Source organism: Macrotis lagotis, chromosome 3 (assembly GCF_037893015.1).
Source record: "Macrotis lagotis isolate mMagLag1 chromosome 3, bilby.v1.9.chrom.fasta, whole genome shotgun sequence".
In the NCBI taxonomy this organism is placed as follows: domain Eukaryota; kingdom Metazoa; phylum Chordata; class Mammalia; order Peramelemorphia; family Peramelidae; genus Macrotis; species Macrotis lagotis.
In genome coordinates, this window is record NC_133660.1 from 13,890,043 (window position 1) to 13,914,299 (window position 24,257).

The 24,257-nt window shown below is 34.8% G+C and overlaps 1 protein-coding gene across 5 annotated transcripts in view; it reads right to left on the minus strand.

The window, feature by feature from the left end:
* Positions 1 to 715: 715 nt before the first annotated feature.
* Positions 716 to 24,257, minus strand: part of FAM13A (family with sequence similarity 13 member A) — a 107,422-nt gene continuing 83,880 nt past the window's right edge. For 4 of the 5 annotated variants that reach the window (XM_074228150.1, XM_074228153.1, XM_074228152.1 and 1 more), the window contains 6 exons: positions 24,038 to 24,121; positions 12,061 to 12,156; positions 10,173 to 10,256; positions 3,474 to 3,661; positions 2,742 to 2,843; positions 716 to 1,304 (listed from right to left, as the gene is read on the minus strand). In XM_074228150.1, the coding sequence (XP_074084251.1) occupies positions 1,178 to 1,304; positions 2,742 to 2,843; positions 3,474 to 3,661; positions 10,173 to 10,256; positions 12,061 to 12,156; positions 24,038 to 24,121 (681 nt within the window). In that variant the 3' untranslated portion in view covers positions 716 to 1,177. The remainder of the gene's footprint in view (positions 1,305 to 2,741; positions 2,844 to 3,473; positions 3,662 to 10,172; positions 10,257 to 12,060; positions 12,157 to 24,037; positions 24,122 to 24,257) is intronic. The other variant, XM_074228151.1, reaches the window with a different exon arrangement.

Genomic DNA, 24,257 nt, shown 5'->3' on the forward strand with positions numbered 1-24,257 from the left:
TCACAGGATGAACTGTCATGCTTAAAATGTCAACTTTTGAAATGGATGATTTGAAGGCTTCTAATTGATTGGTACTAATAAGCCAGCCAATATAGATGGTTTTATTGAGAATTTTCCAATAAAGCTAATAACCAGAAAATGAAAACGAATCAGAAATAGGTTTTTGTCTACTTACATATTTTCATTGAAAATGATGTGAATAACATTCTGCCTTGGAGATCACCTTGAAGAAATAATTCTTTTTTTTAGGTTTCCTATTATATGCCCACTTTTGCTTTTAATTAAGGAAAAGAGGCCTAATTCTCATCCCATACACTCACTATAAATAATAATACAGCATGTTTGTCTGTCATTTTTTTAATCAAAAGAAAATAGCAGACATAAACCGTAATTGCTATAAGCGTGTGGGCAACCTGATTCAATGCTAATTGAGTACTTTTAAAACCTTTTAAACCTACAATAGAGGAATCACTTTTCAGGTGACACTCCATTTCAATTATGGTTACTGCTTCAGCTATCTTCCCATTATCCCATCTGTCAGCTGGGTGCTGATCAGTCACAACTATAGTATGAAATGTATAATTTGAAGAAATATGATGGGAAAAATATTATTCAGATTCTGGTCTGAGCTGTCATCTAACCGAGCTGAAGAAAAGCTGAGCCATGCACAAAGATGGTGAATGGGGGCCACGCAAAAATGAAAGCCAAGGCAATATCCTGGAATCTGTAATTTACAGAAACACATAGCCTAACTAGGTCCAGAGAAAGCACAAAACTCCACAGCATGCAGACTGTAAGTGAATCATAGTCCTGAGCTCATTTTTATCTCAGTGAAATAGAATGGTTCTTTGTGTTTCTCAGAACATTGAATAACTGTTGGGTCATGTGTAGGATGAGTGTATCTAAAGTTAATGATGGAATAGCTAATATTAGTAAAGTTTGCACCATAGTGAAAGGTATGTGACTCAGATACAACAATATCCCTAAACAATGGTTTCTTTCTCAGTGGACAATAGCTAAGTGAATGGCTGGCACAGACAAAATATCCTGTTTGACTGGAGCTGTCCATTGTACTCTACAACCACTGGAGTTCTTGGTTTCATAGAACTCTGACGACTGCCTTGTGAAGGATTCTTCAATCACTTAATCTGAGTCCTTTCAGAAGGGATGTATTGCTTTACATGATCTTTAAATCAATGTCTCTCTTGCTGATGAGCACTTCCAAAAGCCTTATTTTTGCCTTCACATGTTTATATTCAATGTAGTCTTCAGCCATTGGAGTGCGGTCTTCCTTCTGGACATTTCTGGTAGAAGTACAATAGAGATAATATTAATTTCTTTTCATTCTTCCCCCTATTAAATTATTTACTGAATTGGGATTATATTTTATTTTACATATCCTTTCCGATAATTAATTCAAACCAGGAACATTTGACATTAGCCCAAGTCTCCAAGGAGATTTTGGTTAGTTTAAAAAGAGAACATTTTGTTATCATTTGTACTTAAATACTTGAAACACATTTTACTTAAATTTTTCCCTTCAACATTAAGCTATGTGTAGAATATGAATTCTAAAAATGTGTTTTTAAATTAACAGCAAAAATGAACATACTTGTTCCAAGACCAGTTTCAATGTTTTTAATGAAATATACATTTTTATTATCTTATTTTTCATTTTATATTCTAAACCTAATTTCTTTGGACCTCAGACTTCTCATCTGTAGAAATGAAGGTGTTGATTGGATGATCTTCAAAGTCTTTTTCTAACATTCTATGACAACATTTTCAAAAATCTCTCCCCAAACTTTTTTTTACTTATAACAGGATGGGGTTTTTAAATCCCTGAATTTAGAGTGATTATGATGGCTAACCTGGTGAATAAATAACCTATTTTAATGACTGAAGCTTAACTAGAAAGAAAAAAGATCCAGATACCTTATGCAGTTTGACCTTTGTCTTATGTGACCTTAAGCACATTTGAATGCCAAATGAAATCTACTTTTAAAATACCTCACAGAAATTACACAATGATGAAATGGAATAATACTTGTCAACAAAAGAGAATAAAGTTCTCTTTCTTCGTATTGTAGATAAGCTCTTTTACATGAATTACAAGTTGCATGACCTAAGCCTAGCATATGGACTCTAAAAATGCATGTGTCATTATTATGCGTGTAGTCAGAGACAACACCATAGAGTGGAGAGAATGCTGACTCTGGAATCACAGGTTCAAATCCCATCTGATATTACCTGTGTGACCTTGGGAAAATCATTTTTCAGTTTCTTCATCTGTAAGAGGAGTGGGTGTGTTTAGAGGTCCTTTGAGGTTACTTCCAGTTTTAGGTCAATGATTCTATGACCTCAAGATCATTTTTGTTCTAAAGTCAACTTCAATGATTTTAAATTGATTTATAATTTTTATGGTTCTCTTTCTATTCTTCACTTTGCTTCACTTCCCCTCTGCCAGCTTCAATCTTAAGTTTCCCAAAAATTAATTCAAGCCTAGTTACCCTGCTATCTATAGAGCGGCATTTGACATTTTTACTTCTTTCTTAAATCTTAATTTCTTGAGAGATCATTTAGTGAAATAGCAAAAGCTAGAATACTGAGAATGGGGTAATGGGGGGGGGGGGCTTGGGAGAAGGATTCAAGGACAGTAATACAGTGAAGGTCTAGGATGTTTCTCTCCTTACAGACAAGCATAAGATGGATTAGAACGAAAAGGGGGGGGAATGTTATACCTTGAATTTTGTCTGAAAAAATTATCCTCAAAGTCACGAAGTTTTTTTCGAATTCTCTTCTTCTCTTCTTTTACTTCTTGCAGTTGCTCTAAGAGCTCATGGCTAAGATTTAAAAATTTAAAAAAATCTAAATTAAACCAAAAAACCCCCATAAGAGTAATGCAATAAAAATAAAAACCAATGGGGACAAGTTTTGTAGTAATGAAAATAAAACTTTGGGGTCAACAGAAGTGGATGTCATGGATCCTCTGGAGAGGGAAGATTTGCAGCCTCTTGCTATTTTAAGTGTCCTTTGGGTTTATGAAGTCCCATGTTGACCATTGGCATATTTTACATTACAAAACAAAGGGGAATTTGTGCTTGGGATGTATCAAATTGTGAAACACAGATCTGTGTAGAGACAGTTATAAATATCTTTTGCTTGTTGAAGCAGGAACTAATAAAAGATGTCAGAAAGTTCTCCAAACTTATGAATTAAAAAGCAAAAGTCACTCTTAAAATCAGTCAGAGGATCATACATGGAGAGTTATAATGCCCCTCAGATTCTATCAAATCCAACTCCCTCATTAGGAAACTGAGGCACAGGAAAGTCCCATAATAAATAAATAAATAATTATCAAATAATTATCAAAGCTGATATTTGAACCTGGTCTTTGTCTGAATATTTGTCTGAAATTTTTGGTGTAAATGCAGAATTTATGAAAATAGAAAGCTATAAGAAGTGTGACATACATAGATGCAGCATGAAGGTTGGAAAGTCTCATATCTTGACCACCTTTTGAAGGTAACTTATCATCCAAAGGGGAAACAAAATGATCAGCATTATCTTCAAGTTGGTCCAGAAAACAGAAGTCAGTTTCTATGGGGATTGTGAAGTCTGGCTTTGTGTTGCTCTCATCTTCTGAAACATCCTCTTCTTCCTGGAGAGAACATAGCAGCCCTTTCCTTAGTCTGATTACTCTCATCATCACAAACATATGGACTACCGCATGGGGGATTGTAAACTTGCCGAATAGAAATTCATATTGCCAAATACACAAGGATATAATAGACTGAAATGTAACTTTATTGGGGGTATATTTGCATATTACTAACACTATCATATACACAGACTCAAAATAAGATATGCACCAATGCACTAAAACAGAAAAACAACCTAAGTAATTTAAATTCTTAAAGATTAAAGATGACAGCAAGAAGTCAATTCATAGCTAATACAACCTTCTACAAGCACAATGAAGAGGAAAAGATTGACTAAAAATCCCCAGTGAAATTCTTAAGAATGGAATGATGAAACCTAGATCATGACTATATGGATATCAGTATCTTCAGTATTTTGTTGCTTTTCTTTTGGATTTGAGGGAAATAATATTCCTGATTAAGTGATTAGCAATTTCAGAAAAAGAAGCCTGCACATTGCAATTTAAGAAATGAGATGTGATATGTAATTTTGTGGCTGCTTAGAGTGGTGATGTGTTGGTTAGAAAACATTTGAGGATACAACAAACACTTTTATATAATGCTAGTTTAAAAATACATGACATTCCTGGATATTCCTGAACCTCAAGAAATTCTCAAAGACTGAGACTACAAGATGATGCCCTCCATATTTCTCTCCTAATAAAAACAAATTTACAAGGGGGAAATAGATTGAAAAAAAGATAATCAAAAGAATGAATAATTCATGTTAAGGAGGCCAGACAAACTTTTCCAGTAGAATCAAGAGAAAAATAAACTTTGTAGAAATTTTTTCAAAATTCTGGAGTTCAGAATTAAATTGAATGCTGTTTTGAACTGACTCACTCAACATCAAAAGAACTGACATTATTTCATCAAGAGTATCTTATGGGAAAATATGGCTTCATATATCATAATAGAAGCAGAATTTTATATGAAGAGAGAATCTGGATTTTACATACACACAGAAATTGATTTTGAAAATCTATTTCTTAAAAAAAATTGAATATCTTATTTATTTATCAACAGAATAAGGGTCTGACTTTAAAAAGAAGATAGAAAATCCATTTTTCTTTTTCTTTCGAAAATATCCAGAATGGGAAGAAATGGGTAAAAAAAGCAGAAAAACACAATCAAGTTCTCTATCTTTTTAAGCTAAATCAAAAAGCTCAAATAATTTATGGATTTTTTGCAGTAAGCAGTTTAATGTTATATTGAGAAAATGACCAGTCTTCCTAAGCTGAAATGAGTAGCTGGAATGAAAGCTTAATATATAATTTTAAAATCATTCCATCTTAAAATGTTTAAAAATTCATTAAAATTCAAAGAGTTTTAAAATGTTTATTAGACTTCACTAAATTAAACCTCATTTAAGAAAACTGAATTTGTTTCTTTGAGTAGATTTCAAATCAGTTTATAAATGGATCAGTTATTATGTATGAAAATCTTAATCTTGAACAGTTAAAAGCACATTTAGTTTTAAAAAATCCTTAAAAATAAGTAATTGGATTTAAAGTAATGGTAGGAATCATTTAGTCTAACCATCTAACTTTATAAATTAGAAAACTGGAGATCCAGAAAGCATTAATGACTTGACAAGGGTCACTAATCATCTCCTAACTGCCAAATCCAATGGTCTTTTTTTTCTCAGCCTGAAGCTTTCAGCAGTCTTTTATATAGTGGATCCCACTCTTCTCATTGCATGATCTTCTCTCTGGGACTTCTTTTTTTTGGAGGGGGGGGGAAACTCTGCTCCTCTATCTCATTTTCTTTATATGTCTCTGTCTCTTTCTCTTGGTTTTCCATTCTTTCTCAGACTCCTTTTTCTGAATCTTCATCCTTTGAGCTTTTCCCTAAAGGCTTGGACTTGGACTCTCTATCTCTTTACTATTTTACTTGGTGATCTCATTAACTCCCCTGGATTTAATTCCTTTCTCTATACCGATGATTCTCAGAGCTATTGATCTGGTTCGAATCTCTCTCCCTACTTTCCAGCTTGGCATCTTTCATTGACAGGCCACATCATGATACTCCATCTCCTGACAAGGTGCCTGGAATTCTCTCCCTCCTGATCTTAATCTTCTAGCTTCCCTTTCAGCTAAAATGCTATCTTCTGCAAGACGCCTATCCCAATATCCTGTAAGCTAATATGTTTACTCTTAAGATTCCATTATAACCACTCTGTAGCTTGCATGTTGCTTTTCCCAATGCAATGGGACTTTCTTGAGAGTTGGGACTGTTTCCCCCTCTTTCTTGCATCTCCACTGCTTGGTCCATAGTAAGTGCTTCTGAAATGCTTGTTCTCATTTGACCTGATTTGAAGAAGCAAAGCTGGACCAGGTCCAAATTCAATGTTTTTCCTCTGTATCAAACGGAGGTGTAGAGGAAACCAAAACATTTATTTCTTGTCTTCATCAATGTCAACAGCTCTTCAAATTCTTCAATAGGAAAGAATATTTAATGCCAAAAGCACGGTTGGGAATAGTTTAATATGAGACAATATAGAGACATGTGCTAGGCTGAAGCACTATGGGATGTGTTTACTGTACACAGGGGTATGTTGCAGTTAGCAGGAGTCAATTGTTAAATTTTCAGAAAACTGAAACTAGGCATATGCTACAAAAAAGGACTTGAATTATTGTTGGTTGGATGTTGAGATTTAATTAAGTCTAGATAATGGAGAAAATGTTAACAAATGCAGATTAAACTTAAAAGTGTGGTATATATACTTTTTTTTCAGAAAGCTATTCATTAAACATTTACCAGTACACTACTTATAATGTTTGTGAAAACTCCCCCAAAATGAGACTCCTTCTATATTGCACTATTTTTAAAATTATTTAGAAGTAACAGACCACTGAGAGGTTAAGTGACTTGCATAAGGTCACACAGTCTGGAGATTTCAGGGGTGGAATTTGAACCCTTTCTGACTCTTTAATGTTCTCTTCTCCTCCCCTCCCCCTCCCCCTCTCTCCTCCCTCCTGCCCCCCTTTGTCTCTCCAACATAGAATAATGTGATAGCATTCTTGAGAGACATGACTATTTCCTCCTTAGTTCTAATTCCTTTTTCACAAAATGACTAATATAGAAAATATTTTAAACATGATTGTCCATATACAATTTTAACCAAATTGCTGCCATAGGAGAGGGGAGAGAAGGAAGGGTGGTAGAAAAATAACTTGAAAATGGATGAATGTTGAAAACTACTTTTACATGTAATTAAAAAAATAAAGTACAAAGAAAAAAGAATTATTGAAAAAAAGGAAATAAGTAAATAATTGTGGAGGTATGTTTGTTTTGGGTACAACTGGTATTTTTGGATACCTTTCTGAAGAACAGGGACATATACAAATGATGAAAATACTTAAAGTTGATGCTATTTTGTGAGATTTTCCAATAGCCAAGTAAAAGAACATTGGACATAGTTATACATATATCTTAGACTTTAAGAGAGATTCAATAAGTTTATAACAAAAATAGGCATAATCCCCATGAAGAGAGAAGAAAAATATAGTTCAAGAGGTCACAGAACTCTGATAGTATAATCACTGAAGAAGAAAGGGGAATTCTACATTTGTATAGAAATTTTTAAAAATCTCTGATAAATTCATATTTATAAGGAATATGTGAAAAGAGAGACCTCAGAAGCAAGATCTTTCACATGGACAAGGATGATGGTGTTGGAATAGTGCCAATTAAGTGAAAGAGCAAAATAAACTTCAACTTGCAAACAATTGCTAAGGAAAGAAAACAAAAATGGTCCCTTAGAACTGAAGGATGAATGATGAGGTGAAGGGGACAGACCTCTCCTCATATGAAGCAGATCGTATAATATCAACAAATAAGAAAGAAAAAGCAGAGTTCCTTAAAAGCTTTTTAAATAAGAATTATTGACCCTTTACAGTTTGAAGAATGCTTTTAAAGACAAAGAGAAATTCAAGAAAGTTGAGAAAGCATAATAATATCTTTATAGATAATAATAATCTTTACAAATAACAAGTCTTCAGTTTTAGATAAATTTATTTCCTGAAGTATTAAAAGAACTTATCATGATGACTAACCATTGTGATTGCCAATCAAACAAAAATCAGCTGAAGACTGGAGACAGGAAGCAGTCCAATATTCCAAAAGACAGGTACTAGAAACAATAACCAAAACTCAGGAACTGATCGTTAATGTCTTAGGACTACTTCTATCATTCTGTACTCAATCCATGGAGCCATTCTGGACTTTTATACAGGAAGATATGCCAAACTAATTTCACCTGCCTTTTTTGATATTGTTAACAGACAGACCAGGAGACTTTGCATTTCATCAAAGCATCTGACAATATCTCTTCAGATATCCTTGTGATAGAATGCTTCAAGTCAGTTAAGGCCCAAGTTCTGATAGTACCAGTGTGCTCACAGACAAATCATTTCACCTCTCTGAAACTCAGTTTACTCATTTGTAAAATGGGTATACTATTGATTTTACCGGCAGATTTGAGTAAGTTAATGACTAGAAAGCATTTTGCGAATTTTAAAGTACTACGTAAATGTCAGCTATTTTAATGACAGAAAAATGTGGTCTAGAGTCACTATAGCGAATTCACAGTTGGTCATATGACTCACAGATTAATAGTACCCCACACCGGTATCACATGTCTCTTTGTGGCAGGTCCTGTCTTATTAAGTATTTTTTCAGACTCAAGAGGAATAGATTCTTGCTGCTTGCATAATGACTTGGAAAATCACCAATAATATCATCCAGGTTATATTGTATTTTTATTCATTGGTTAAACATTTTCCAATTATATTTTGATCTGTTTCCAGATACCCTGTGCCCATAAGTTTGAAACTTGGATTTAGATTAAGAAAACATACTTTCTCAAACCTATGGACCTATGAATCTTGACTGATAAAATGGGATCTAAAGCAACATTAACATAAATATGATGTCCACCTCGAAGGAGGCTACAGATCCACTGTACTCTGTACTTATCAGAAATGTCATTTTAAAGAAAAATTACTTGTTCAGAGAATGGAAATGAAAATAATGAAATGATTATGAACTGCGTCGTATGAAGAATGGTTAATGGAACTAGTGATGCTTGGTCTAGAGAACAGAAGACTTGTAGGCAAACAAACTAACTTTTTCTACGCATTTGAAGGCTACTATGCGGAAGAAAGATTTGATTTGTAATGTTCTGAAAAAGCAAAACTAGAATCAATGGGTAGAGGTTACTGTGAGGCAAATATAAGAGAAATATGTCAAATATATAAATATACACACACACAATTAGAAATGTCAAGAAATGGAATGAATTTCCTTCACAACAATTGACTGAGAGAGTAAGGAAATGAAATTTTAAAGGTTTCTTTGTAATGACAAATTGGAAGTCTCAAATTCTTACCAAGAGGGAGTTTTCTTCTGTAGCTCTTTCACATGCATATACCAGAATAGTGCCCTACTTTTCACACACAAATTTACAGGAAAAAGGAAGGTATCTGAATTAGTAATGGAATGGTATTTGTTAGCCCACAACTACATTCAGTTTCAGATTAACCTTGCAAAAGATAAATGAAAATATCTGAGAATTTGAAACCTAACTATCTAGGTCAGCCACATACCTTTTTCAAGAGTTGCTAACAAAGATGCCTTTTGAAATGTGTTATCAACAAAGTCAGGTTAAATGAAGTTGATATCTTTATGGGTCAGTTGGAGACAGGGGGGGAACCTGTTTGAACAACCTAGATGGAACACCTGAACTCAATCTTACAAGGGTATGCAGTTTATATCTCCATCATTGCAACTAGATGAAAAATACAAATCACATGCTATACTGAGATTAATTCGGATGGATCACTGTCGTAATATGAAAAAATATTGAAAAACTAGTTTTGTTCCCTAGAAATCTAGATAGGAAGATATAGAGCAGGAGAAAAATCCCAGTGCAGGTAGAAAAGTATGATCTCAGCTAACTCAACTGTCACAATATGGAAGCTGGAAAATTTTAGAATGAAGAAAATCATTTCAGAAGCTTGTGCTAATTATGAAATCAGAGACACCAAGGTATTATCAAAAGTTCTTTATAGCAAAGTTCTTTTTTTTAAAAGGGAAATGAAGCAAAGGAAATAAGCTAATCTATGATGATAAAAAAATGTTCAAAGGTGATTATGTTCATGCGGTTAATGATTTTCTGGAGAACATGCCTTAATTTTACAGTGAAGTAGGGGCAGTTAGGTAGTGCAGTGGATAGAGCACTGGCCCTGAAGTCAGGAGGACCTGAGTTCAAATCTGGTCTCAGACACAATAATTGCCCAGCTGTATGACCTTGGCCAAGTCACTTAATCCCATTGCCTTAAGTAAATAAAAATTTTTTTAAAAATTTACACTGAAGTAATACTGAAGAGTAAATACCAATAAACTTTTCATTAATGTGGAGGGATAGGAAATTGAAGAGACTAGCTATTGATAGGTGGATATCTTCACCTTTATGTCCTTGAAGAAGGAAGCTGTTTCACCCTCGATAATTGGTTGTAGCGAAGGACTTCTCCGCTTGTTGGAGGGGGAACCCTGTAGGAAGTATTAATAAATACATTGTGAATCACTTTCTCTTCTGTCTGCTCCATCCCTCTCCTTTCTTTTATTTCGATCACTAATTTATATACTAGTTCCTCTTTAGAGGAAAGTAAGAATCATGGAATATATATATATATATATATATATATATATATATATATATATATATATATATATATATGTATGTATATCCCATTTATTTGTTTGTTTAATCTGATTTTACAATATCCAGCTAGGAAAGAATCTCATTGAACTGTATCTAAGGTGGTTGGTTAGAACTGATGCCTCCCCAACTAACTAGTCTATTGTAATGAATAGTTAGTTATTCTATTAAAAGAAGTCCTAAGGGAGGTATCTAATCACAAAAAAGAGCAAAGGAGTTTCTGGGTCAGAAACAAGCAAGTTGGACCTAATAATGTATACTAATTTCAATTCACACCATAAAGTGAAAAGATGTGCCTTCTAGAGATGTTTTCAAGACTTGTCATGAACATATAAGTAGAACTAAAGGTCTTTGACAACAACAGCATGGAAACAGAGTTGTTATTAGAAAGTTGGCATCTTCCTGGCAGTCAAGGAAGGGATATCAGAAACAATACAGTGATCAGTGCAGCAAGTAGCTGTATTTATATATGTGTATATATCTTTGTATGCATTCTCATCTTCTCAAAACCAAGGTGCCAGCTAAGTATCCAGAACAGGATACTATCTTCCAAGACATTACCATCAAAACATGGATGGTATGACAGGAAGCTGGCCAACATGTTGAAGCCATTCCTCATCACTGTAGGCAAGAGCACTATTCTTTAATACATATAACCACCCAAATACATAGGTTAAAGGAGGGAGAGCTTACCAAAAATGGCTAAGTGTTGTGACAATAGGATCATTTCACAATCCTTCTAAAACTACCTTTCTCCCTTTCAATTCCACTAAGGTCACCTTTCTAGCCCAAAGTGGAAGTTTGTCTCTCTGGAGGCAGAATCCCAAGGACAGACAGATTCTTCCCTTGGGTAAAAGTTTCGAGAGGCTGTGATAGGATTATAAACCCCCTTCAAAGGGGGGGGGGAGCCTGGGATGCTACTGGTTTAGCTTTGACTTTGCTTAAGAGGGAACGAGTGCCATTGGACTTCTTGCAAAACGTGCAAAGATGAACAACTTTAGAGTGGGTATTGGAGGGACATTAATAGAATTATACGTGTGAGCAAAATACATTACCCAAAGGGGTAGCGATCTATCCCTCATGTTATTCAAAAATGAATAACAGAAGATGATGATTAAAAAATTGGATATTTTAAAGGGGGAATTTGATAGGCTTTATTTGATCAGTTCTATCCATTTGTGGCAAGTGTAGCCACAGGCGTTTGTAATGAATACTTCATTCTTCCATTTTAACTGGCAAGAAATTTCTTAGGTTGGCAAACAAAGAGACACTATTTGCATCCAGAGAAAGAACTGATAAATAGAAGTATGTATAGAATAATTTTACACGATAAGCCTATATAAGTTTAATTGTAGCTGTCTTTAAGATGAGAAGGGAAGAAAAAAAGAAAAAAGGAAATTTATATAATAACTTTGTTTTATATTTTGAGGGAATAGCAAATTGTACATGTAGATTTTCAGATCCATATGCAATCATCTTTTTTTTTATTATACTATGTTAGGGAAATTCTTGTTTTGTTCCCTGAATTGAAAATAAAATAAATTTTTAAAAAATTTCTTATATTGTTAAAAAACCGTAATGAGGATTTGGAAAGTTACCTATATAGCAAAATCTAGAAAAGTATTCTAAACTCACAATGCTGGGAATGGGGGTGGCTCTTGACAGGATCTGTTTGACCAGTCGATATCTCTCATATAATGGCTTCATAAGCTGACGTTCATGCTTTGTCACCTGAAAAATAAGAACAGGATAATTATTTCACCTCTCTCCCAGGTTTGTGAAGCCAACTATCTTAGTAAGCAGAGCTGCAGGGTTAAAGGATCATTTCTAAGAAGGAAAATTATTCAGTCCAAGTCATAAATCTTCTAGCTAATACCTATGTAAATGATACTATTTAGTCAATATCTTCTTATCAACAGACATTTCAGATAATATTAGTAAAGTTATATCAGACTTTTATTAGTCTCCATTTTATGCATAGTTAACAAAGGTACATGTGACCCTTATGTATAAACACACACATGACCCTTAATTACTTTACTAACCTTGTAGAACCCAACAGAAAAACAGACTTAGCATTCCTGGCTGACTTTGTCTGTACATGTCATTTTTTTATTTTATTCAGCAAGAAGACTGTGGGAAAGAGTAAATATTCCTATCTGTAGCAACCTGCCTCATGATACTTTCCAACCTTGAATTTATAAATACTTCTTAAATGTTAAATAGACTACAACAGACCAGTGATCGTGGAATAACAGGAACAACTTGAAGGAGACTGTGGCTAAGCATGGAATCAATCAATATCAATCAATATCAATCAATCAATCAATCAATTAGATAAGTATTTGTTGAGTCTCTATGAGGTATCAGTCACTAGGAATAGGGTCTAGGGAGTGGATCTATAATTTCTTTGGTTTAGGGAACTCCCAGGTGAGCAAACCTCCTCTTCCAATGGAGATTAGCCTATATTTAAGTATAGTTTATGCTTGGAGGCAGGACTTGACCTCAGGTCTTCCTTGTTTTTAGGCTATTCCTGTATCATTTCATCCTGTCTATTTGGGCACAAAACCAAAAATGAAATAGTTCTTGTCTTCAAGAGATTTATATTCTATTGAGAAAGACTTAAATGTATTTAAGTCTATACATAAGTACTTTAGTAGCCTATCCCTAGTTTCCTAATAAAGAATACTTCAAGGGGCAGCTAGGTGGCACAGTGGATAGAGCACCTGCCCTGGAGTCAGGAGTGCCTGAGTTCAAATCTGGCCTCAGACACTTAATGATTACCTAGTTGTGTGGCCCTTGGGCAAGCCACTTAACACCATTTGCCTTGCAAAAACCTTAAAGGAAAAAAAAAAGAATACTTCAAGTGTTAGGAGAATCTGGGAAGTGACATTCAGAGCTTTGGAGGAAGTTAGGGACTTTATGAGACAAAAGTGAGTAGGGAAAGGATGACATGTAGGGGAGACTGGCAGCCTTTTAAAGACATGGAGAGAAAATGAAGTTTGTGGGCAGCTAGGTGGTGCAGTGGATAAAGCACCAGCCCTGGAGTCAGGAGAACCTGGGTTCAAATCAGGTCTCAGACACTTAAATAAAGTACCTAGCTGTGTGGCCTTGGGCAAGCCACTTAACCCCATTTGCCTTGCAAAAAAACCTTTAAAAAAAAAAAGAAAAAGAAAATGAAGTTTGTAAGCCACATAAAGTCAGTCTAACTGGACCAAAAGAAGGGAACTGGAATGGCATTAGAATGTCTTCTGAGAATGTAATTCAGACATAGCCATGGCTTTGAAAATTTCTACCATTTTATATTATTCATGTCTCCTATTCCATCATAAGGAGTGACTGGAATTGCTTAGCACTGTTGTGCCAAAAGGTGTTTTTCCTAATTAGTATTTGTAGGATGATCATTAAAACATCCAAATCATATTGAGATATTTATTTAGGACTGAGCTTTGGTTTCCCCTAGATTAAATACAGGGTTATTTCCCTAGGAATGGTCTGATGTCAAAGTCCATTATCTAACTGGATTGAGGATCAATTTGGTGATCCCAGCAATTTAAAGCACCTGATTCGGATGTTTGACTTTACTCTTTAAAGCTCTTCACATTCTGGCTCCAACTGATTCTTCCAGTCGCCCCTATCTTATGCCCCCTCCCACACTGGTTCTTCTGGTCACTCTGACCTCCTTGATTCCCCTTCAATTGTTGCCTTTGGGTCAACTCTACTCCTCCAGCCTCTTTCCTCACATTTGTTTCTGGGAGCCCACACTTCTATTCAATGATCAGTTCCAATGCCATCACCAATACGAGGTTCTTCTTGATTTTTTACCTGTAGTTAATTCTCTGTCTCCCCAAAATGACTCAATGTCTACTGTGTATTAACTTATTTTTGAATATACCTTGCTTATTTCAGCAATAGTATGTAAGCTCCTTGGCCATCTTTTAATTCCTGGGTCCACACAGTAAACTTACAGAGAGGGATTAGACCTGTGATTTCATTAGTCCTGTGAAATCCTAGGTGAAGTATCTCTACCACTGTAGGTTGGCACCTCCTTAGCAATTTTTTCACTCTGAAGGAGTTGCCTAGCACATTGAAAGCTGAAGAGACTTGTTCAAAATCACACAACCAACCTGTATCAGAAATGTGACTTGAACCGGGTTTGGCTGGCTCTGAAATCAGTCCTCTGGCCATTTGTTATCTGTGGAGCTGAAGTACTAGTATTGTTTGATTTTTCAGGCTAGGCATCAAGGTAGAACATACTTTTGCTTCAGAATCAATAAAATAAAGAAAAAAAAACTTGGCATTGCCATCTTACCAGCCCAGGAATCAAATTTAAATCTTTTACTGATTTTCTTCTCTAATCTTATTATCCTGCAATGTACCCATGAGATAAACATTACAAAGTTTGTAAAGAAGTCCTAATCAATGATCCACTATTTATTAACAGGATAAGAGACAGCACAAAGGCTGAATTTGAAAGCTGTTTATCTTTTGTGACTCATTTATCTTTATCAAAAGTACTACAATCTCCCTAAAGCCTGGAACAATACTTAGTCTCTAAAGGAATTTGTTGGTTTTTGTTCAGTCCTGTCTGACTCTTTGTGAGCCCATTTAAGGTTTTCTTGGCAAAGATACTGGAATGGTTTGAGATGAGGAAATGGAGGCAAACAGGGATAAATGACTTGCCCAGGGTCACACATTTAGTAAATGTCCCATACCCCATTTGAACTCAAGGAAAATGAGTTTTCTTGACTCTAGGCCCAGCACTCTATCATCCTTTATCTATCTGTAGTTACTAAGGGATTAGTTTAAAATATATGTTTATAAAGGAAATAAAGTACTGTTGGGTTTTTTTTTTTTGGCTTATAAGCTTTCAAGCTGTGAAATTGCTAATTACCACATAATAAAGGCCTTCCTTGTTACATGGACTTGCTGAACTTTTACACTTGTATTGGTCATCAATTTTTTTTTTGTTTTAAATAATACCCTCAATTCATCTTAGACTACTAATAAAATTATCTATTTATGAATCTGTTTCTAACTTTTGTCATAATGTTGACAAAATAGTCCACATCAATCTAGAATGTATTGGAAAAATGGAATAGAAATCAGCATTTCCAATGCTAGGGATTTTCTGAAATGATCTACTAGAGTTCTTTTTCAACAATTTCTCATAGTATGGAAATGATGTTGGATTTTGGAAGAAGTTAAGATCTTCACTAAGCAGGGTCCCACCTCTGGGAGGTCCTACCAAACTGAAAAGTCCCCGTACATCTGTTGTCTAAGAACCAATTTGGCAGTGAGTGGACTATGATGATGATGATGATGATGATGATGATGATGAAATTTTTAGCCATTACATTTCTCAAAGGTCATTTGTTAGATAGTAGATGATTTTTTAAAAATAATTTATTTATTTAAGGCAATGGGGTTAAGTGATTTGCCCAAGGTCACACAGCTAGGCAATTATTAAGTGCCTGAGGCCAGATATGAATTCAGGTCCTCCTGACTCCAGGGCTGGTACTCTATCCATTGCACCACATAACTACTCCAATAGTGGAGGATTTGTAAGGAACAGTGTAGCCTCCCCACAACCCATTAAAACTCTAGGGAAGTTCACAAACCCTAAGGCATCTTATCACAGCAATAATGAAGCCTCAGTTTTCTTCCTTGGGGTTTTTAAATATCCACTAACTACCATCCTCTAGGTCAGGAGGAGAATGTCTAGTACACAAATATAAAAACTAACCCTGCTTCATCTTGGTGGAGCACCTAACCCCATCTGGCACTGCCCCTTGACTTTGAGACCACTTCTTCCCTCAGTACAGGTTACTTGGCTTCACTCTTTCTCAGTCCACTCCCATATTCAAATGCCTTTGTACAGTGGGGCTCCACTGTTCTCTCCTTAGAGTCCTTATTCAGGGTTGTGAGTAAAGATCACAATAGCCACATCCACAGCCTAGGTCTTTGATTAAGGGAATGGAGAATGCAAAGACTGGATTGGGAACTTTGTGCTCCAATACCAGGTTCTCTCCCCAATAGCAGAGCAAGAACCATAGACCTATTGGCTTTTCCCCAGAGCTTAATAAGTGGCAGAAAAGGGAGACCGTTGCCTTTCCTTGAACTCCGCTTAGAGATTCTTAACTTTTCCCAGTCAGTAGTAAGACTGGAGTGCCTTGCCATCTACCTTGGTAAAAGGAGAATCCCCAGGTGGATCCATTTGTACAGGAGATAGAGTCAGGAAGACCTGAGTTCAATCTGCCTTATGTTTACATTTAGTAGCCCTATTATATTGGGCAAACCACTCTCAGCCTCAGGCTTTCCTATCTGTAAAGCAGGGATGGGGCAGCTAGGTGATGGAGAGGTAGAGCACCATGCCTCCATCAAGAAGACTTATCTTCCCAAGTCCAAATCCAGCTGTGGTAACCTGAGCAAGTCATTTCCCTCTGTTTGCCTCAGTTTCCTCATCTGTAAAATGAGCTGGGGAAGAAATGGTGAACCATTCCAGTATCTTTGCCAAGAAAACTCCAAATGGGGTCACATAAGAGTCATGCATGACTGAATCACAAAAGTGGAGAAGATAATAATAGCATCCACTTCATAGGTTGAGGTGAGGATTAAATGAGATCCTATACATAAGGTACTATATAAATGCCATTCATTATTAAGGATTTTTGGACAGATCCGTGACTTCATTAGTATAGAAAATTCATCATCTGTTTTGAAATTTATAGTCTCAGGGTAGGGATTCTTATGCTAGGGGTCTGTGAACTTGAAATCTTTTGATAACTATATTTGAATATTATTGATTTCTTTTGTAATCCCTATGTATTCAATTTTATGCATTTAAAAACATTATTCTGAGGGTCCATAGGCTTCTGTGGCTTAACAAGAGTGCTTTGGAACACTGAAAGTTTTTGATCTTTGCCCAGGGTCAGAGGTGGGACATGAACCTAGGTCTTTCTGACTAATTCTCAGGAAGTTCTCTTTCCATAAATGGAAATATCAAAATAAACATTTTTAAGAAGCGGAACTCATGACTTTTACATTATCTTGGTTATTGTAGCCCTCAGATTTTCTGAAAAACTACTGTCTTATAGAAAATTGAAAACCAATTGACCAAATTACCTGAGTTTTTCTACTATCCATTAAATAAAAATTTTATTTTTCTAGAAGACAAAAAACTCTAAGGAAAATTAGACAGTGGTATAGAAAAATTAGATTTAGACTGATATCACACATTTTATATAAAGAGAAACTCCAAATGGAACTGAAACCTAGACACAAAAGGTCTTATCATAAGCAAATTAGTTAAGTGTATATGGGGGGGGGAATCTATGAATAGGAGAAAAAGATCACAGAAGTAAAATGGATAATTTAGATTACACAAAATTTAAATTTTTGCATAAAAATCCAATAAAGCTAAGATTAAAAATGAAAAAAATTAACTAAAAGAAAATTTGTTGTGGAAAACATCATTTAAATGTATTGATAAATGGTCTAAAGGCAACAGTTCTCAAGGGAAGAACACCTGGCTAACTATAATTCTATGAAAAAAATCACAATCAATTAGAGAAATATAAATTAATTTTGAGATTTAGTCTCATACACATTAGAATGGTCAAGATGACAAAAAAGAAGGACAAATATTGGAGGGGCTGTGGGAAAACAAGCACATGGATATACTGTTGATGGACCTGTGTTAGAGTTGAATCATTTTAGAAAATAATTTGCAGAAAGATTTATTGAATAAAGTGCGCCCATCAATCCAGTTATATTGCTGCTTGGCTTAAAACTACAAGAGATTAAAGAAAGAGGAAATTATCTTTTATGTACAAAAATATTTACAGAAGCTCATTTTTGTATTGGCATAAAACTGGAAATTAATGGAATATATATCATTTGAGGAATGGTTGTGAAATATGAATAGGATGGAGGAATACTGTCCTCTATAAAGTATAAATAACCAGGAGAACAACTTATACTCTAACATCATGTTGAATAATGAAATGAGAACTGGAAGAAAAATTTATACAAAATAATACTATTAAAAATGTAATCAATACAATGACCATTCATAATAATGCAACATGCTAGAGAAGCGATGAATTTACATGCAGAATGACACATATCTATATCTATATCTGTGTATATGCATAAATAGAATTTGTTGTGGCTTTATTATACATGTTTGTTACAAGAAATTTGTGGGTATGTGTTTTTAATAAGGTTGGGGATGGAAGGGAAAGAGAAAAGGTTTCTGTTTATCTTTTTTATATAAAAGAGAAGTAGAGGGCTACTACAAATGTGAAAGGTGCACGCTTTCAGATGAGATTACTGTATTATTAGTCTTACTTAACTGTTTAATTTTGTTTCAAGAGAACTCTCATAGGGTGAAAAAATCTGCAAACACAATTTTTAAAACACACCAATATAACATTTTTTTTAGATTTTTGCAAGGCAAATGGGGTTAAGTGCTTGCCCAAGGCCACACAACTAGGTAATGATTAAGTGTCTGAGGCCGTATTTGAACTCAAGTCCTTCTGACTCCAGGGCCGGTGCTCTATCCACTGTGCCACCTAGCCTCCCCCAATATTTTTTAAAAAGAATAAAAACAATAGAGGGAAGTGACTGGGATTAGATGACAGGTCTAACTCATCTCTGTGGGGAAGGAGATCTCTCTTTCTTGATTTAATTTTCATTCACTCTGAATTTAAATACAAATAGACAAAAAAAAGAGAGAATGTTTCTATGTACATAGTATAACATAAAGAAGATATGATACCATAAATTTCCATTTCAGTTTTTAAAAAAAAAACTATGTAGTAAATATTGTATGTCATTTTCAAAGCTACCCTGTGCTTCCTTCTAAGTATTATTTTGTTCTCTACTATGCATTTAAAATTTTTTCTAGCTTCCTCTCCCCACCCCCACTCTAGAGAAGGCTACCACTGGACACAAATATGCATAAATATGTAAAACCATACTTTGCACACCTCTAGTTATCAGTTTTTTTCTCTGGAAGTGGTTAGAATCTTCCTTCATAGACCCTTAGTAGTTGATTTGAATATTTAGAATATACAAAATGACAGTCATTCTATTACTGTGTATGATATCCCTTGGTTCCACTCATTTCACTTATCATTATTTCATGCAAGTCTTGTTTTTCCTAAAACCACTAGTTCATTCATTTTTTTAAGTTGCATATCTACAATTATGTTGAACATATTTCCATATTAGTCATGTTGTGAAAAATAATTATAACTGAAGGGGGGGGACCATGAGAGAGAAAAGGCACCTAAGAAGTTTAAAAACGTTTTTTTAGGTCAGTGCTATTATTTCTTATAGCACAGTAGTATTCCATCACAATCATATACCTTAACTTATTTAGTCATTTACAACTGATGGGCATCCCTGAAATTTCCAGTTTGTTGACATAAGAAAGCTGCTATAAATTTCATGTAAATTCTTTCCCTTTATCCCCTAATCGCCTGGAAAAACTGACCTAATAGTGATATTGCTGGGTCAAAAGGTAGTCACAGTATTAAAGCTTTTTTTAGCATAATTCCAGATTATTCTCCAAAATGATTAGATCAGTTCACAGTTCCATCAATAGTGAATTAGTGATCCAATTTGGGAAGGTAGTCCCAAATGTGTGAGAGAACCAATTTAAGGTACAATGTACTGATTTAAAGGGAGGAAATGGAAAAGCTATGGAAAAACACTAAAAATCATTTCTTGAAATTTGGATGGAATAACAATCCAGTAAAACAAGAATGGTGGTGTGCTTACAAAATGCACCAATTTGTTGAATATAAAAGTAAATCTAAAAATAAAGACAGATGTAGAATTATCTAGAACCATCTTTCGTGTACGTTAATAGTTTTCAATCTTTCTAAGGGTATATGTGTGACTAGAACAAAATTTGATACATATCAGGTGAAAACAAAACTAAATATTCACAATATCTAGAACAGATAAATCATGGGGACTACAATCAAACAATAACAATACTTAAAAGAAACTCTTAGGGGATATGGACCCCCCCCCCTTCTTTACTGCTGTTACACCTTCTAAAAATAATGGAGACTATTTTAATGATGAAGAATATGTACAGGCATGTATTAAAAATATCTTAAGGCAGGATATTTTGGAGTTCAGTTGCAAATGTTTTTCTCCTTTTTGCTTAGGGTTATTTCTTCACCTGCTGTCTGCCTGTTAGTGGTCAGTCCTGTTTCACAAAGCTAGAGAACTTGGTGCCAAATATATTTGCCAAGAGGATTACCAAATAATCTTTTGTCCAGAGCTCTGGAGAACTATTAGTATTCTATTTTGTTCTATGTAGGCTGCAACACTTTTGAGTGTGTGCAGTCTGAAGTAGATGAATTGGTAAATATTTAACAAAATAATGTTTTTTATTATTATATAATGTATATTATACAATGTGTATTAACAAAATATTTAACAAAATAATTTAACAATAATGAAATAAGACATAGATGATGCTAATATGTCATTTCCTAAGTCAAAATGCAGTCCACAGACATCCTCACATACAGTTCAGTGGCCCCCATTTCTATCTTAGTTTGACATTACTTGTGCAGACCACCTCCATTACAAATATTAATTTTGTATACTTGCATTTTATTAACACTAGGACTGAACTTTTTATAAGCAATGTTGATGTCATAATAACACTAATAGACTTTATGACTTGCTTTGAGGTTTGTAAAATGATTTATATTTTATATCATTTGATTTTCACAAAAACCTTGTGAGTTAAATGTATATTATCCCCATTTTACACACATGGGTGGGAGTGCAATTGAATCTGTCACCTCAGTGATGTTGACTTTGACTGGTGAGCTTTCACCTTATTTGAGTAGCCTCAGGCCCACTGTACCAGTAGCAGTCAATTCTGCTGAGTGCAGATTTTACTCTAATCCTTTTTAACTCTATTTCTGAGAACAGTAATCAAATCAATATTTAATTTGGAGTCCTCTGGCTTCAACCATCATTCACTTTGTCTTTGTCTAAAACATTCCTCTACTCTTGCCACCATTCTCCTGTATATTTTGTCTTTCTCAATTAGAATAACATCTCTTTAAGAGCTTGGACTGTCTTCCTTGTGGTATTTTTATCCCCATTACTTAATATAGTGCCTAGATGATAGCAAGCATTTAATAAATAGCTTTTTGTTCATTTATTCATTTGGAGATATCCATCAAATATAAATTAAGCATGTTGATAAGCAAAAATCAAAGTCCAGAGGAAAAATAATATTAAGCAATTTTATTTTACCACTTTGGAGATTTGAATTCTGAAGTTCTATGGAAGGCATAGAAAAGTCATTATCTGTTAAAACATTTAAATTTTTTTCTGGTTCAAGTACCAGTTCAGATCTGTGAATTGTAGTCTCTTTAAAAGAAAGGTATAACCTTTTAAAAATATTTATTTTCTTCTGAACTTAGGAAATAAAGCAAGCATTCCCATTAATATCACATAACAGGAAAAAATAGATGATGGATATCTATTCTGTATAATTTGCTATTCCTTTTAAATATAACTTATAGTCTTAAAGAATCCCCTGGGATATTGAGGTTAAGTGACTTGTCAAATGTGATAGAACCAATATGTCCTGTAGGCGGGGCTAGAACTCAGGTCTTCCCAACTCTAAAGGACAACTTTCCATCCATTCCACCATGCTTCCTTTCAATAATTTTATTAAAAAGATGAACTATATTTAAATGTAGGACTATTTACTATCAAAGGGTTGAAACTAGAAGTTTCTTCCTCTTAAAGAGAATGCAATATTCTCAAACCCCGATTCATATTCTGATCTTCATTCATTCCCTATCCAAGTTATTTCACCTGAACTTAAATTTTTAAAATAATATTTTTAGCAAATTTTATGTTCAAACCAGAAACAGGAAAACGATCACCTTCTGGATATATGACAACTCATTTATAAAACTCAGTGACCTATAATGAAGTTAGCCTTCGGGGATTCTAGATTGTTTGCTTAGCAGAGCTATGAATTATGAGATACTGAGACTAGAATGAGAGAAACCATGATTACAGACAAAGAAGGAAAAGCATTTTTTCTGTAGGCCTCAGAGTACCTTGGGAACAAGGCTGACAGTCAGTAAATGAAACAAGTCAAACTTGTTGCCTTGTTGGTTTAGAAAAGAGGAAATCCCTGCTTCAAGTTTTCAAATATTCTTGAAAGTATTTTAAAGTTCATATTATATATAGAACAATATACTTGACAATAGGGAAGAGAGCAGGTTGATAAGGCATGGCTCTTGCCCTGAGACACACCTGATAATAACCTAGTAGGAGAATATGATTCATACAGAATAACTCTAATAAAAAATAATGATATCTCAGTACTTAGAATAAAAGGTTCAAGTGGGGCAACACCATTTCTACCTAGAGGGGAAGGGAAGTCTTCCTGGAGGACATAGCCCTTGAACTGGGCTTTAAAGGATGGGTAGGACTTCAACAAGTAGGGAGGGAGGGAGGGAGGGAGGAAAGGGCAATCTAGGCCTTGGGAACAGTCTGGGTAAAGGCCTAGAAGGGAGAAAGCAAAAATGTATATAGATTATTTTCAGTTCTCCAATCAGCCAAAGCCAGTTTCAGGAAGCACATGGGGATGGGGTAGACAGGAAAGATAGAAGATCTTGAATGCCAAGAATCTGTATTTTATTCAGAAGGTAAGAGGGAGATAGGAAGGGTTCTGAGTAGAGAATAACAAAATCACATATAAGGAAGTTCAACCCAAGAATGTGAAGAATGCATCATTGTCTCAAAAAAGCAATTATAGCTACCTTATCCACTTGAAACTTCATGGCCTCGAAAATCTCATTGGAAGAGACCATGGAAATTATCTAACCTAATCCCTTTATTTTATAAATGATAATAAAGAAGATAAGAGAATTGAGTTTACCAAGTCAGCTATAGGCTGCCAGTCCAAAGCCCCCAGTCAACCCCACTGCTTCTTGATTTTCATTAAGGGAGAGAGAATCTTCCTATTAGAGTAAATTTTACTTGAAAATTGGTTTTTCTTTGGGAGCATATTCACCCCGAGGTTGTGAGAATTCTCTAAGGAATGAAATTTTGAAAGATTGAAATTTAAAGAAGAGACAGTTTTCTTGAGTTAAACAATTTTTAAAAAGGAAGAGTCGAGAATTCAATCTAGACAAAGGATATAGATTTGGGAGAGGGAATAGAATTCTGATTTTACTGTTATGGGGAATTCCTGGGGTAGGAAACACCCTTTACCAATGCAAGTGCTAACAATGTCAGCAACTTCTTTACAGAAAAGTGATTTCCCCAGGACCTTATAAATGATATGTTTCAGAAATGGACTTCGGGGCAACTAGGTGGTACAGTGGATAGAGCACCAGCCCTGGAGTCAGGAGGACCCAAATTTAAATCTGGCCTCAGCCACTTAATAATTATCTAGCTGTGTAACTTTGGGCAAGTCACTTAACCCCATTGCCTTGCAAAAACAAAATAAAAATGGAGTGGACTTGACTCTAGGGCAGAGCAAATCATTTTGAAAAACCAAGAAGCTTCTCCCAAGTCAAAAAAGGTAGAGCCGCTTACATACCGGTCGTCCATGGATGCTCTCATAATACAACAAAGATTTCTGCAGAACCACTTTCTCAATAGCAATCTGGTCTCTGGTCATATCCTATATGGATAGAAAGGAAATGAAAAACATATATTTATTAATATTACACTATGTTTATTTAAATGACTTCCTCAAATAAAAACCTGAAATACTTAATATTCCATTGATTCCCTTGTCCCCTCTCTTATTCTGGAAA